This window comes from Epinephelus lanceolatus, chromosome 6 (genome assembly GCF_041903045.1).
Source record: "Epinephelus lanceolatus isolate andai-2023 chromosome 6, ASM4190304v1, whole genome shotgun sequence".
In the NCBI taxonomy this organism is placed as follows: Eukaryota; Metazoa; Chordata; class Actinopteri; order Perciformes; family Serranidae; genus Epinephelus; species Epinephelus lanceolatus.
The window spans coordinates 7,346,646-7,363,324 of record NC_135739.1 but is presented as its reverse complement, the minus strand read 5'-3'; the positions used below and the strand labels follow the sequence as shown (position 1 = coordinate 7,363,324).

The following is a 16,679-nucleotide window of genomic DNA, read 5'->3' as shown; positions in this document are numbered from 1 at the left end:
TCCAGTACGGTTAAAATAGGTAGCAGCCGTTGGAGTCTCTTCCATTCAAGGCTCTTTGTGATTTCCAATTTAACGGCGCACCTCCTCGCTCGCCATCCTACGTAGTTTTATGACTTTGACGCAAAGAGATAAGTAGCCTAAACATACACATTTTTATAACGCTTTTATTGCCGTTATTTGATATTGTGTTTTATCACGTATTTGTAAACAGGAAAGAGAAATAATCTGCTGGCTGATTTGTCTTTAATGGGGCGTGGTTAATCCCCCCCACACACTCCTTCCTCCCGCACACACATAACTTTACAGTGGACCACGGGGCTCACAAAGCGCCGTGCCGACCCTCCAGAGAAGCAGCTACCCAGCCCTCTCCCGGCCAAAGGAAATGAAGAGGAGGCTACACAAGAAATACTTGGTTTTGATCCTGGCATATTCAGGTTTACTGTTGCTAATCCCGTACGTGTTAGATTACCGGGATAAATCCGTTCAACACTCCAAACATGGACTACCGCAGCAACAGCCCAGATGCCCAGATTTGGAGAACACAGTGGCGCTGCTGTGGGATAACGGTTACAAACTTAACGGCAGCGACGCGACGGAGCACGCAGTCAACCGGAGCCAGTCTCGGATACACATCTACCTGCATGCCACCTGGAGGACCGGCTCGTCGTTTTTGGGGGAGCTGTTCAACCAGCACCCCGATGTTTTCTACCTGTACGAGCCCATGTGGCACATATGGCAGGCTCTGTACCCGGGGGATGCGGGCAGCCTCCAGGGCGCAGTGCGGGACATGATGAACGCGCTCTACCGCTGCGACTTCTCCGTCCTCAAACTTTACGCAGGCTCCCAAAACATCACCACCTCGTTCATATTCGGCTGGAAGATGAACAAGGTGATCTGCTCGGAGCCGCTGTGTGACGCGCACAAACGGCACGAAATCGGGCTGGTGAAGGAGGACCAGTGCGCAAAGTGCCAAAAGCGGGACATCAGGGAGCTGGAGAAGGAGTGCAAAAAATACCCGGTGATGGTGATCAAAGGAGTGCGCGTTTTGGACCTGAGCACGCTGGTTCCTTTGATGAAAGATCCGGCGATAAACCTCCAGATCATTCAGCTCTTCCGAGACCCGAGGGCCGTGCACAACTCCCGTTTGAAATCCAAGCAGGCCCTGGTGAAGGAGAGCATCCAGGTGCTGAGGAGTAAGAAGCAGACCGACAAGTACAAGCGGCTCCTGGTGCCGAACAACAGGGTGAACCGGGCTGAGAGCTACGTCTCCAGCGCCATGGAGCTCATCTGTGACAACTGGCTCAGTGACATGTTGCTGGTGATGAACGCGCCTCCCTGGGTGAGGAGGAACTACCTCCGCATCCGATACGAGGACCTGGTCCTGCACCCCATGGAGGAGCTCCAGAGGCTCTTCCGATTCTCTAACCTCTCCAGCTCCTTGGCTCTGGAGAAGTTTGCGCTGAACATGACGCACGGACAGGGCTATTCATCGGACAGGCCGTTCCTGATATCATCAAGGGATGCAAAAGAGGCTATATATGCCTGGAGGGAGCGACTCAATGTTGAGCAGATCAATCAGGTGGAGGCCTACTGCAGCGAGGTCATGAGGCAGCTGGGCTATCAGAAAAACAGCATGGAGAAAACAACATGATGTGCAGTGAGGAATCAACGGGTTCAGGTGAGATCACAGTTCAGTAGACTGCAGGCTGATATCAGCTGAGTGTGTGGCAGTGAGACAAAGCAGAAGAGTGCCCTCGGTGCATACACTCATGTTTCTATACCTTTACTGAAGTTAGTGCAGGAAGTTTGTGGTTTGACTGAAACCATTACTCAGGCTCCACGTCTGCTGGTGCTGAGCTCTGAGGCTGATCCTTGACCTCTGACCTCCCTCTGACTGAGGCAAATTGAAAACAGAGCGTCCATATGGAGATCAGTAACACATTCTTAAATCGTTTGACACTGCAGGCGTAGACTGGCAACATGGTTGAATCTGATGCAGTTTAAGTCCCATATTGTTACTTCTCTAGGATGTATAATCTTGAGCAGAGACAGACACTCAGACATTGTTTTCTTGTTCATCTGCTGAAGGAGGAACATTTCAAAGACTCTGATTTTGTGACATCACAATGAAAGCCACTGATGGTGCAACATGCGTCTTACACAAGTGTGATGTGGAAAAATGAAGCCTGCAGTGTTCATATGCTGCAATTTTAAAAATTTTAAAAAGGTAAATTCATGGATGGATTACTGAACACGCTTACTGAGTACAAGCCCAGAGGCCAAACGTGTCAAGGGGACCCCCTGGTCTTCATCTGAAACTGTCACTCAGAGTAGCGCGCAACAACCAGGAAGAGACTCATAGTGACCACATAAGAGACAAAAAAAAAATACCACAAAGACATGCAAATGAAGTGGAAAGGGAAACAAAACGTCTACAGTGAGTCAAAATGTCTACAGTGAGACAAAATGGCCCCAAAAGACTCAAAATGACCAGAAAGAAAAAGAAAGAGACTACAGCAGGAAACAAAGTGACGACCAAGAAACACAGTTACTACAAAGAGACACTAAATGACTAGTAAGAGACACAAAAAGATTACAAGGGGAAACGAAATGACTACAAAGAGACACAATTACTACAGTGTGACGGAACAACTACAAAGAGACACAAAATGACTACAAAGAGACACAAAATGACTACAAAGAGACACAAAATGACTACAGTGGGAAGGAACGACTACAAAGAGACACACAATGACTACAAAGAGACACAATTACTACAGTGTGACGGAACAACTACAAAGAGACACAAAATGACTACAAAGAGACACAAAATGACTACAGTGGGACGGAACGACTACAAAGAGACACAAAATGACTACAGTGTGACAGAACAACTACAAAGAGACATAAAATGACTACAAAGAGCCACAAAATGACTACAAAGAGACAAAATGACTTAAAAGAGATATAAAATGACTACAAAGAGCCACAAAATGACTACAAAGAGACAAAATGACTTAAAAGAGACATAAAATGACTACAAAGAGCCACAAAATGACTTAAAAGAGATATAAAATGACTACAAAGAGCCACAAAATGACTACAATGTGACAGAACAACTACAAAGAGACATAAAATGACTACAAAGAGCCACAAAATGACTACAAAGAGACAAAATGACTTAAAAGAGATATAAAATGACTACAAAGAGCCACACAATGACTACAAAGAGTCACAAAATGACTACAAATAGACAAAATGACTTAAAAGAAATATAAAATGACTACAAAGAGCCACACAATGACTACAAAGAGTCACAAAATGACTACAAAGAGACAAAATGACTTAAAAGAGATATAAAATGACTACAAAGAGCCACACAATGACTACAAAGAGCCACAAAATGACTACAAAGAGACAAAATGACTTAAAAGAGATATAAAATGACTACAAAGAGCCACACAATGACTACAAAGAGTCACAAAATGACTTAAAAGAGATATAAAATGACTACAAAGAGACACAAAATGACTACAGTGTGATGGAACAACTACAAAGAGACATAAAATGACTACAAAGAGCCACAAAATGACTACAAAGAGACAAAATGACTTAAAAGAGACATAAAATGACTACAAAGATACACAAAATGACTTAAAAGAGACACAAAATGACTACAAAGATACACAAAATGACTACAGTGGGACAGAACGACTACAAAGAGATACAAAATGACTACAGTGGGACAGAACGACTACAAGGAGACACAAAATGACTACGAAGAGACACAATTACTATAAGGAGACACTAAATGACTACAAAGGTAAACAAAATGACTACAGTGGGACAGAACGACTACAAAGAGACACAAAAGAAACAAAGAGGACTACAGTGAGACACAATTACTACAAAGAGACACAAAACGACTACTGAGACACTAAACTACAAAGAGACACAAAATGACCACAAAGAGATACAAAATGACTACAAAGAGACACAAAATGACCACAAAGAGACACAAAATGACTACAAAGAGACACAAAATGACTACAGTGGGGCAGAACGACTACAAGGGGACACAAAATGACTACAGTGGGGCAGAACGACTACAAGGAGACACAAAATGACTACAAAGATACACAAAATGACTACATAGAGACACAAAATGACTACAGTGGGGCAGAACGACTACAAGGAGACACAAAATGACTACAAAGATACACAAAATGACTACATAGAGACACAAAATGACTACATAGAGACATAAAATGACTACAAAGAGCCACAAAATGACTTAAAAGAGATATAAAATGACTACAAAGAGACACAAAATGACTACAGTGTGATGGAACAACTACAAAGAGATATAAAATGACTACAAAGAGCCACAAAATGACTACAAAGAGACAAAATGACTTAAAAGAGACATAAAATGACTACAAAGATACACAAAATGACTTAAAAGAGACACAAAATGACTACAAAGATACACAAAATGACTACAGTGGGACAGAACGACTACAAAGAGATACAAAATGACTACAGTGGGACAGAACGACTACAAGGAGACACAAAATGACTACGAAGAGACACAATTACTATAAGGAGACACTAAATGACTACAAAGGTAAACAAAATGACTACAGTGGGACAGAACGACTACAAAGAGACACAAAAGAAACAAAGAGGACTACAGTGAGACACAATTACTACAAAGAGACACAAAACGACTACTGAGACACTAAACTACAAAGAGACACAAAATGACCACAAAGAGATACAAAATGACTACAAAGAGACACAAAATGACCACAAAGAGACACAAAATGACTACAAAGAGACACAAAATGACTACAGTGGGGCAGAACGACTACAAGGGGACACAAAATGACTACAGTGGGGCAGAACGACTACAAGGAGACACAAAATGACTACAAAGATACACAAAATGACTACATAGAGACACAAAATGACTACAGTGGGGCAGAACGACTACAAGGAGACACAAAATGACTACAAAGATACACAAAATGACTACATAGAGACACAAAATGACTACATAGAGACATAAAATGACTACAAAGAGCCACAAAATGACTTAAAAGAGATATAAAATGACTACAAAGAGACACAAAATGACTACAGTGTGACGGAACAACTACAAAGAGATATAAAATGGCTACAAAGAGCCACAAAATGACTACAAAGAGACAAAATGACTTAAAAGAGATATAAAATGACTACAAAGAGCCACACAATGACTACAAAGAGACACAAAATGACTTAAAAGAGATATAAAATGACTACAAAGAGACACAAAATGACTACAGTGTGACGGAACAACTACAAAGAGACATAAAATGACTACAAAGAGACAAAATGACTTAAAAGAGACATAAAATGACTACAAAGATACACAAAATGACTACAGTGGGACAGAACGACTACAAAGAGATACAAAATGACTACAGTGGGACAGAACGACTACAAGGAGACACAAAATGACTACGAAGAGACACAATTACTATAAGGAGACACTAAATGACTACAAAGGTAAACAAAATGACTACAGTGGGACAGAACGACTACAAAGAGACACAAAAGAAACAAAGAGGACTACAGTGAGACACAATTACTACAAAGAGACACAAAAAGACTACTGAGACACTAAACTACAAAGAGACACAAAATGACCACAAAGAGATACAAAATGACTACAAAGAGACACAAAATGACCACAAAGAGACACAAAATGACTACAAAGAGACACAAAATGACTACAGTGGGGCAGAACGACTACAAGGGGACACAAAATGACTACAGTGGGGCAGAACGACTACAAGGAGACACAAAATGACTACAAAGATACACAAAATGACTACATAGAGACACAAAATGACTACAGTGGGGCAGAACGACTACAAGGAGACACAAAATGACTACAAAGATACACAAAATGACTACATAGAGACACAAAATGACTACATAGAGACATAAAATGACTACAAAGAGCCACAAAATGACTTAAAAGAGATATAAAATGACTACAAAGAGACACAAAATGACTACAGTGTGACGGAACAACTACAAAGAGACATAAAATGGCTACAAAGAGCCACAAAATGACTACAAAGAGACAAAATGACTTAAAAGAGATATAAAATGACTACAAAGAGCCACACAATGACTACAAAGAGACACAAAATGACTTAAAAGAGATATAAAATGACTACAAAGAGACACAAAATGACTACAGTGTGACGGAACAACTACAAAGAGACATAAAATGACTACAAAGAGACAAAATGACTTAAAAGAGACATAAAATGACTACAAAGATACACAAAATGACTACAGGGGGACAGAACGACTACAAAGAGATACAAAATGACTACAGTGGGACAGAACGACTACAAGGAGACACAAAATGACTACGATGAGACACAATTACTATAAGGAGACACTAAATGACTACAAAGGTAAACAAAATGACTACAGTGGGACAGAACGACTACAAAGAGACACAAAAGAAACAAAGAGGACTACAGTGAGACACAATTACTACAAAGAGACACAAAACGACTACTGAGACACTAAACTACAAAGAGACACAAAATGACCAAAAAAAGATACAAAATGACAACAAAGAGACACAAAATGACTACAAAGAGACACAAAATGACTACAGTGGGGCAGAACGACTACAAGGGGACACAAAATGACTACAGTGGGGCAGAACGACTACAAGGGGACACAAAATGACTACAGTGGGGCAGAACGACTACAAGGAGACACAAAATGACTACAAAGATACACAAAATGACTACAGTGGGACAGAACGACTACAAAGATACACAAAATGACCACAAAGAGACACAAAATGACTACATAGAGACACAAAATGACTACAGTGGGGCAGAACGACTACAAGGGGACACAAAATGACTACAGTGGGGCAGAACGACTATAAGGAGACACAAAATGACTACAAAGATACACAAAATGACTACAGTGGGACAGAACGACTACAAAGATACACAAAATGACCACAAAGAGACACAAAATGACTACATAGAGACACAAAATGACTACAGTGGGGCAGAACGACTACAAGGGGACACAAAATGACTACAGTGGGGCAGAACGACTACAAGGAGACACAAAATGACTACAAAGAGACACAAAATGACTACAGTGGGGCAGAACGACTACAAGGAGACACAAAATGACTACAAAGATACACAAAATGACTACAGTGGGACAGAACGACTACAAAGAGATACAAAATGACTACAAAGAGACACAAAATGACTACAAGGAGACAAAATGACTACAAAGAGACAATTACTATAAGGAGACACTAAATGACTACAAAGGAGAAAAAAATGACTACAGTGGGACAGAACGACTACAAAGAGACACAAAATGACTGCAAAGAGACACAAAGTGATGACAAAGAGACACAAAAGAACTACAAAGAGAAACAAAGAGGACTACAGTGAGACACAATTACTACAAAGAGACACAAAACGACTACTGAGACACTAAACTACAAAGAGACACAAAATGACCACAAAGAACCACAACAACCACATATAGGCATAAGACCACAACAAAACAAAAACAAAACCAACACTAAGTCTGTGTGTCTTGCTCCAATGATTGTGATGATTTTCAATTCTTCTCATTGTGCTCCCGCCTCATATTATCTGCTCACTGTGTTGTTCAGATAATAATGGACTCTGATCTTGTGCTGTCGATAACGGCTCATTACCTGTTAATGTGTCACAGTGTCACTTTCTTTAATATGTAGCTTTTCCTTTTAGTTTCCGTACAAGGTAATGGATCACCTGCAGGATATTAACACAGTGTTAGAGGGACGCCTGGACCCTGGAAACTGTCCCATGTTTTTGTGTCTACAGAGACAACAGTTTCTGAAACTGGTCCAGTACTGAGGGAAATCAAAACAGACTGCAGTGTGATCCCTACGGGCAGTTGTGTGTGTCAGTTTACATCCTTTAAAAGTTCTGTTTTTTGACACTGACAGGCTCGGACTGTTATTATAAATGTCTGACAACATTACAGAAAGGACCCTACACAGAAATGAAGCGTTTGTCTGAACCTCTCACTTGATCTTGATTTCAAATAACAATCTGAGCCTGTCAGTGGCAAAATGTCTTTGGATGGACGTAAATCGATGATGCGCAGTTGCTTGAAGGAGTACATTGTAGCCTGTTTCACCTCTGTCAGCTGCAGCAGTCTCTTTCAACACTGGACCAAATTCTGGTTAAACAAAAAGGACCTCACTCTTTAACGAAAAAGTCTGTCTTTTTAGGGTTCTCTCCACAACGTCGTCTGACACTTCTAATAGCAATCTGAGCCTGTCAGTGACAAAAACAAGTCTCTCAATGGACGTGCATGATTCCCAGAAGGAGTACATTGTAGCTTCTCTCAATATTGGACCAATTTCTGGTAAATAAAAAGGATCTCACTCTTTAATAAAAGTCTGTCTCTGTAGGGATCTTTCTACAGTGCTGTCAGACACTTATAAGAGTAATCTGAGCCTGTCAGCGGCAAAAACAGGCACTTTTACTGGACGTAAATTGACGTCATCTTTGTCAATACTGGACAAATGTCAAAAACTGTTGTCCCCATTTGTCATTTAGACAGGAAAAAACATGGGAAACAGGGTTCAGGTTCAAAAATACTTTGGTTTCCCTTTAAGATTAAAAAGGAAGCACGTTTGTTTGCACGCTCCAAACTTTCTGATTAATTCAGGCATTCCAGCGTTGCCATTCGAAACACAAGTGACACCACTGTGTAACAGATTTTTAGAGCTATCGGAGCGAGACAGTCACAGAAATGTTTCTCCCTCCTTAATGACCGACTGATCTGCTGTTTAATAGAGGCCTCATTGTTTTCCCTCTGGCAATGCCGCGTCCTCTCATGGAGAGCGGGGGGTGCTGGCAGCGAGTCACCGGGCCTCAGACTCTGCTGTCAAGAAGGGGATCATTGTATATGGCTGTCCGTGACAGGATAGAGCTCCCAGGGTTACCACCAGCCTGTCACCACCAGCTCACACAAGCAGCTGGGCTGCATGCAAGCCGTTGGCGTGCAGCAGAAACGGGGTGGAGGCAGTGGGTGCCCCTCGTCTCACCGCCTCCACACCATCTCTAGATAGAGCTATTGATGGAGGTCATGAACATTATACACCCTATAGAGAGTAGGGCTGGGCAACACAGGGCTGAACCCAGCACACTTGGCACCCTAAGCACCCACAGAACAAGAGCTAAGGGACTGTTTGTTATTTGTGAGGGGGGAGGGGCGGTGCAAAACAGTCCTATCGAATAATTTCTAAGCCCCGGGAGGAACTTGTGTTGTTTATATTGGCTAAGGAGAGGGATATACAACTTTATATGGTTGTATTTATTTTAAAAACCCTCTGAACCCCAAATCCCACTGGCCGGTTTAAAAGGCAAGTTTTATTTAAGAATTGACCTTTCGCTAAGCCCCACCCCCTTGTGATGGTCCGACGAGCTGTTAGAGTAAACATGGAGCCCACACTGTAACTAACTGCACTCCCTGAAGAAATATTATCATATTTTTGGAGAAATGAACCAGTGATTCCAGAGAGAAGCAGACAGAGGGGTCTACAGTCTGTGTTTGAAGGATATATCCAGGATGTCAAACTGACTCAGCAGCAACAACAGGTTAAAAAGACAAAGATAGTTAGAAGCTAAAGCCGAACTATAGGCTACAGATCACAGTGTAAAAGTGAACCACCACATCACTGCTGATCGCCACACAAGACAATGAATATAAAGGGAAACTTTGCTGATATTGAACCAGCTGTGTGGCATCACAGTGTGTGCAGATGAACAGTGTCTGGCTTCACCCCGTGCTGCTGCCAGCACCTGGACTTCCGCTGCCACAGGGAGGTCGGAGGAAGTCAAACAACATTCATTTGCACACAGTGTGATGCCACACAGCTGGTTCAATATGAGCAAAGTTTCCCTGCTTCCCTTCACTGGTTCCTGTACAGCAGGGTCGGTCTTTGTTTCACTGTTATAATCATTAAACAGCAAAAGCAGCACGTGTATACATTCAGTAGGCTGTATCTTCAGTAGCTAGCTAGCTAACCCTACACTTTTCAGGGTTTGATTTTGGTTTTGGAACAGGGAAGAAATGTATATCTTTTTCCAACCTCAAGCATCATTAATACACGACGTGCCCCAGGCACAACATTTAGCTCCAAATCCACAAAACCAGCCTGAAAATGAAGGAAATCTGAAACGACTGCATTAGAGTCAATGGAGCACAGCTGTGTTGTTGTCGGACCCTGGTCTGAGCCGGCCCGATATTACGGGTCCCAGTGAATGGTCAACTGCCAAAATTACACTATTTATATTATAGCCAGAAACTGTAAAAACAGAAATTATTTGGTGATTTTCAAACTCCAACAGTCCTTGAACACATCATGTGCGCTGTAGCCCTCTGTCTTAAAAATCACATTATTCTACATGTCTCGTAAACATTTCCGCACCAAACACATCCTGTGAAAAAATTAAATTAGATTTCTCTTTTCAACTTGCAACTTCTAACATCAAAGGGTTTGTAATTAAAATGTAAAAACGTCTACTGTGCCAAGTTACTGATAGTTCCACTGTTGTGTGCATTTGAGACGTGGGGAGGGTCGTGCATTTCAAGGCTCAGGGCACATACAGATTAGATGGTAGGCCTACCTATCTAACCTCAAACACAGCTGTAGAATCTAATATATATTTAGATTGCTTCTCCCCAATTTCTCTTCAAGAATTGACCGCAGTGATTTCTTCATCTAAATCATCAACGTGTCTCTTAGACCCCATCCCAACTAGGCTACTTAAGGAGGTCTTTCCTTTAGTTAACACTTATATATTAGATATGATCAATATATCCCTATTAACAGGCTATGTACCACAGTCTTTTAAGGTAGCTGTAATTAAACCTCTCCTAAAAAAGCCCACCCTGGATCCAGAGGTGTTAGCCAACTATAGACCAATATCTAATCTTCCCTTTATGTCAAAGATCCTTGAGAAAGTAGTCGCAGACCAGCTGTGTGATTTTCTCCAGGATAATAATTTATTTGAGGAATTTCAGTCAGGATTTAGAGTGCATCATAGCACTGAGACAGCTCTAGTTAAAATTACAAATGACCTTCTGATTGCTTCAGACAAAGGACTCGTCTCTGTTCTTGTTTTATTAGATCTTAGTGCGGCGTTTGACACAATTGACCATCAAATTCTACTGCAGAGACTGGATCACTTAATTGGCCTAAAAGGTTCAGCACTAAGCTGGTTTAAATCTTATTTATCTGATCGTTTTCAATTTGTTGACGTTCGTAATGAATCATCCTTACGTACCAAAGTTTGTTTTGGAGTTCCGCAAGGTTCTGTGCTCGGACCAATCCTATTTACTCTATATATGCTTCCTTTAGGTAACATCATTAGAAATCACTCTATAAATTTCCATTGTTATGCGGATGATACACAGTTGTATTTATCGATGAAGCCAGAAGAAAGTAATCAATTAACTAAACTCCATAACTGCCTTAAAGACATAAAAAATTGGATGAGCACCAATTTCCTGATGTTAAATTCAGACAAAACTGAAGTTATTGTTCTTGGCCCCAAACAACTCAGAGACTCTTTATCTGATGACATAGTTTCTCCAGATGGCATTGCTCTGGCCTCTAGCACTACCGTAAGAAACCTCGGAGTAATATTTGATCAAGATTTGTCTTTTAATTCTCATTTAAAGCAAACCTCACGGACTGCATTTTTTCATCTGCGTAATATTGCGAAAATTAGGCCTATCCTGACCCGAAAAGATGCAGAAAAATTGGTCCACGCTTTTGTTACCTCAAGGCTGGATTACTGTAACTCTCTATTATCAGGTAGCTCTAGTAAGTCCTTAAAAACTCTCCAGCTAATTCAGAATGCAGCAGCTCGTGTACTAACAGGAACTAAGAAACGAGATCATATTTCTCCTGTTTTAGCTTCTCTGCACTGGCTCCCTGTAAAATCCAGAATTGAATTTAAAATCCTACTGTTAACTTATAAAGCTCTAAATGGTCAAGCTCCGTCATATCTTAGAGAGCTCATAGTGCCATATTGTCCCACCAGAACACTGCGCTCTGAGAACGCAGGGTTACTCGTGGTCCCTAAAGTCTCCAAAAGCAGATCAGGAGCCAGAGCCTTCAGCTATCAGGCTCCTCTCCTGTGGAATCATCTTCCTGTTACGGTCCGGGAGGCAGACACCGTCTCCACATTTAAGACTAGACTTAAGACTTTCCTCTTTGATAAAGCTTATAGTTAGGGCTGGCTCAGGCTTGCCCTGTACCAGCCCCTAGTTAGGCTGACTTAGGCCTAGTCTGCCGGAGGACCCCCCCATAATACACCGGGCTCCCTCTCTCTCTCTCTCTCTCTCACTCTCATCCTATTACTGCATCTTGCTAACTCGGCCATTCTGGATGTCACTAACTCGGCTTCTTCTCCGGAGCCTTTGTGCTCCACTGTCTCTCAGAATAACTCATACCGCAGCGGTGCCTGGACAGTGTGACGTGTGTGGTTGTGCTGCTGCCGTGGTCCTGCCAGATGCCTCCTGCTGCTGCTGCCATCATTAGTCATTAGTCATACTTCTACTGTTATTATACACATATGACTATTGTCACACAAGTATACTGTCTGATATTAATACATACTTTCAACATATTGTACCACAGTAGCCAGAACTATAACTATAATATTATTACTTTCATTAATGTTGTTGTAAGCTACTGTCATTACCTGTCTCTCTCTCTCTGTCTCTCTCTGTCTCTCTCTGTCTCATTGTGTCATATGGATTACTGTTAATTTATTATGCTGATCTGTTCTGTACGACATCTATTGCACGTCTGTCCGTCCTGGAAGAGGGATCCCTCCTCAGTTGCTCTTCCTGAGGTTTCTACCGTTTTTTTTCCCCGGTAAAGGGTTTTTTTTTTGGGGAGTTTTTCCTTATCCGCTGTGAGGGTCTTAAGGACAGAGGGATGTCGTATGCTGTAAAGCCCTGTGAGGCAAATTGTGATTTGTGATATTGGGCTTTATAAATAAAATTGAATTGAATTGAATTGAATACACTTTGGCGACTAGGCAGTTGCTTATGTCCCCTATAAGAAGATGTCCACGGTGTGTCAACACCGTGGACATGTGTTGATATTGACAATATATATCAATATCGTGATATGAGGCTAAATATCGTCTTGGATTTTGGATAATTTAATATTGTAAGTGTAGTCTTTTCTTGGTTTTAAAGGCTGTATTACAGTAAAGTGATGTCATTTTCTGAACTTACTAGACTGTTCTGGCTGTTCTGTTATTTTCCTTTACCCACGTAGCCATTGTATCCTCATTACTTATATGTATTTATCAAAAATCTCATTGTGACATTGTGAATTGATACTGAGTCAGCGTCTCAGTATCAATATCGAGGTATTTGGTCAAAAAATCATGATGTTCAACCATCAGCCAAGTGTTTGTGGTCTTTATGCTCTGTGGCTGTTTCAGTGTGCAGCTGTGACATAACTTAAAGGTTTTATTTTAATCCTCAGCTGACTGTTTTTTCTGTCTTCCAGGGGTCTGGTATTCAACGCTGAGGGCAAAAGGTGGAATAAAAAAACAAGCAGCTGGAATGTGGTCCACTGGGAGCTCGCGAGTACGGCTCTTGGGTTGTTATTTCTTCGACCGAGGCGGGTCAACGAACTGGAGAAAATCCAAGTGGAGAGAGCATCCAATCACAGACACATGAATTTTGAGACGGAGGGAGAGAAGGCAGCTTTTTTCTTTTTGTTTCACAGTGTTACATGTTTAACACCAGCAGGGTCTAATGCACATAGAGAGAACGCAGGGAAGGGAATTAAACAAGAAGAGAGGCTGGTTTGCGCTGCCGTTACACCGGCCGGCCTCTATCCTTCTGTCCTTTTAGTAGCACTAATCCCTCCTCAAATCCCCTGCAGGCGAGTGCCATAAAAAGCCAGAGATGGGTCCTTCTTGGGAGATGACTGCCAGGATCCAGGGTGGCAGTGACAGTCCGCGCTCACCTGCGTGGCTTTATCCGTCCTGCCTGCGACTAAGAGTGGCAGTAATCTTGAGCATTACTGATACTTAACTGTAGTAGGCTCACTAACAATGTCGATGTAGAGCTTTGAAAGAAGAAACTACAGTATTCTCTGGAAAGGAGGCCTGACTGAGGAACTATTGTTCCACCCCCGGCCCCTCAGGAATCCAGACAGCTGCAGCGCCCCACTGACAAAACACTCACAAGGGTGTGAAATTTTCTAATATCCCACGGACACGTCTTGGAGAGCTGCCTCTGTCCTCCGCCAATGAACTTCTTTTTAGCAGCTTTTCACAAACACGACAGACGGTACTGATTCATTTTGTGTATTCTTACTGTTTCTAGTTTTTGTCTAATATACTGTAAAATGCTGTGACATCCCTCCGGCTAAGGATGTGTGTAGGAGGGGTAGAAGGTCGACCAGCATCCACGTGTTCAACTTTAGAAGTTGGTTCTGTAATAACTGTTCTGGGTGGAATACCTGAAGAAGTTCTCTTGTCAAAGAAGGAAATAACTTTAAGATTATTTAAACTGACCTCAATAAAGAGCTAGTAAAGACTAGAGAAGAGTCTCCAGAGGAAAATGAGTGTGATTGCTATGAAGTTTGCATACTGGCCAAGATATAACGACAATAGCACCTATGGGGATTGAATTCAAATATTAATAACTCAGAGCGTAAAGTACATCAACTTGTAAAATTCATATTAGGTTTAATGCTGAGAGAAAAAGCACGAAAGAAGTACGCAGGTCAATGTGAGTGCATTTGCAGTCTAACTTAATAGTGCGTGTCAGTTAAAGGAACACTTCACCCCCAAAATGATTATTTGTATATCAGTTACTCACCCCGTGTTGTGTTGAATTTGCAAAGAAAGCTTTGTTTTTCTCACATGCCTCCACGGTGAATAAAGAATTCAAAAACAAAAAAAATATCTTTATGAACTGAAGTCATTGGGGTCCATGGTTAACAACAGCAAAACTATATCAAAACATCTGTTTACAAACTCTCACACAGCTTGTGCAGTGTAATCCAAGTCTCAGTTATCCAGTCATATGCTCGGTACTTCCAAGACTGGGAAACAGACAGCCGTTTCCGATAGGGGGGCTAAACTAAAAGTGAAATGTATCTATGCTCTCTTCAATGCCAGACTCCACTGACAAAAACAGTAATTTTACCTCGCTGAACACAGGAGCTGCTGGTGTTCCATTGCCTTGATCAGTTTGTGTGTTTGTGTTATTGTGTGACTTCGGTGAATCCGAACTAACCCTTTAAAACACCAAAGTCACACAATAACACAAACAAGTTAACTGAGTGAGGCAGCGGTACACCAGCAGCTTCTGTGTTAAGTGTGGTTAAATTTCTGTTTTTGTCAATGGAGTCTGGCTTTAAAGAGAGAGTAGATACGTTTCACTTTCAGTTGAGTTCCCCATCAGAAAGCGCTATCTGTTGGGGAAGCACTGAGCATACGACAAGATGAATGATACTTGGATTATACTGCACGAGCTGTGTGAGAGTTGTAAACTACTCGGACCCCTATGGCTTCAATTCATTTTCAATTTTCTCAATTTTCGGATTCTTTGTTCACCGTGGAGGCATGCAAGCAAAACAAAGTTAAAACAAATATAACATTTACCTGCACAACATCTCAGTTTGACGAATCAATCATTGGTACCATTAAAAGTGGACAGTAGGAACACATATGCAGTGCATGTCACATAAAGGTACTCTGTCGTTAAACATCCTTAATTGATACATGGATAAACCAGCGGGTTTCGAGTAGTCTTCATCAGTCTCCATGATATACCCTGATGAAGACTCTCTAGTTGAAACAAGGTGGTTTATCCATGTATCAATAAAGGATTTTAAACTACACTTTCTTTTAACTTTGTTTGACGCCTCCTCTTAGACCACAATTAACACAACTAGGTGGCTCATAATTTGACGACTTTTATTAACATGTTGACATGCAAACCATGGTAGGTAGAACCAGGCAGCCAGTTGCTACTAGAAACAACAGGTGCACATATTAACAATTGAGCTACATCTCATATTTCTCAGGTACAGAGAGCATGTAAATATAGCCAGCAAGACAACTGACAGCACAACAGTCTGGAGGATAGAGTGCACATGAAGGTTATATAAGAGCCCTGCGAGTGTCCTCTGCTTGAGGTAAAGTGCCAAACTCGGCTCGTTTGTTTTGCCTGCAGCCACCAGTTAAGTCGTCCAAGGTGTTGCTGTCCATAAAGTGCTCCCACGTCTCAGAGAATAACTGTCTAGACAGTTTGTCCTAGACGTGGTGACGAATGAAATCTCGGTCTGTCTTTTTCTGCACTGATGTTAGTAGATAAAGCCGGAATTATGAGGACAGTCTCAACAGGTTTGATCAGAAGTCACAGTTTGTCTTCAGAGACAACATGATATCAGCTGTAAGTTATACTGTATGTAAAGGTGTAGCATGATGCTGTATGACCTTTGTATATCACAGACGAGATGGTGTAAGCGTCAAGTATAACAGAACAAAGTGGCGAGTATTTTTTTCAATGCCCTA

The 16,679-nt window shown here is 41.5% G+C and overlaps 1 protein-coding gene across 1 annotated transcript; it reads left to right on the top strand.

Annotated features, from left to right (window-relative positions):
• The first annotated feature begins 142 nt into the window (after positions 1-142).
• On the top strand, positions 143-14,704 carry chst7 (carbohydrate (N-acetylglucosamine 6-O) sulfotransferase 7). Its single transcript, XM_033620679.2, has 2 exons — positions 143-1,678; positions 13,652-14,704. Exon 1 carries the CDS (start codon positions 383-385, stop codon positions 1,649-1,651), a length of 1,269 nt encoding a protein of 422 aa, XP_033476570.1. The 5' UTR covers positions 143-382; the 3' UTR covers positions 1,652-1,678; positions 13,652-14,704.
• Positions 14,705-16,679: the final 1,975 nt, after the last annotated feature.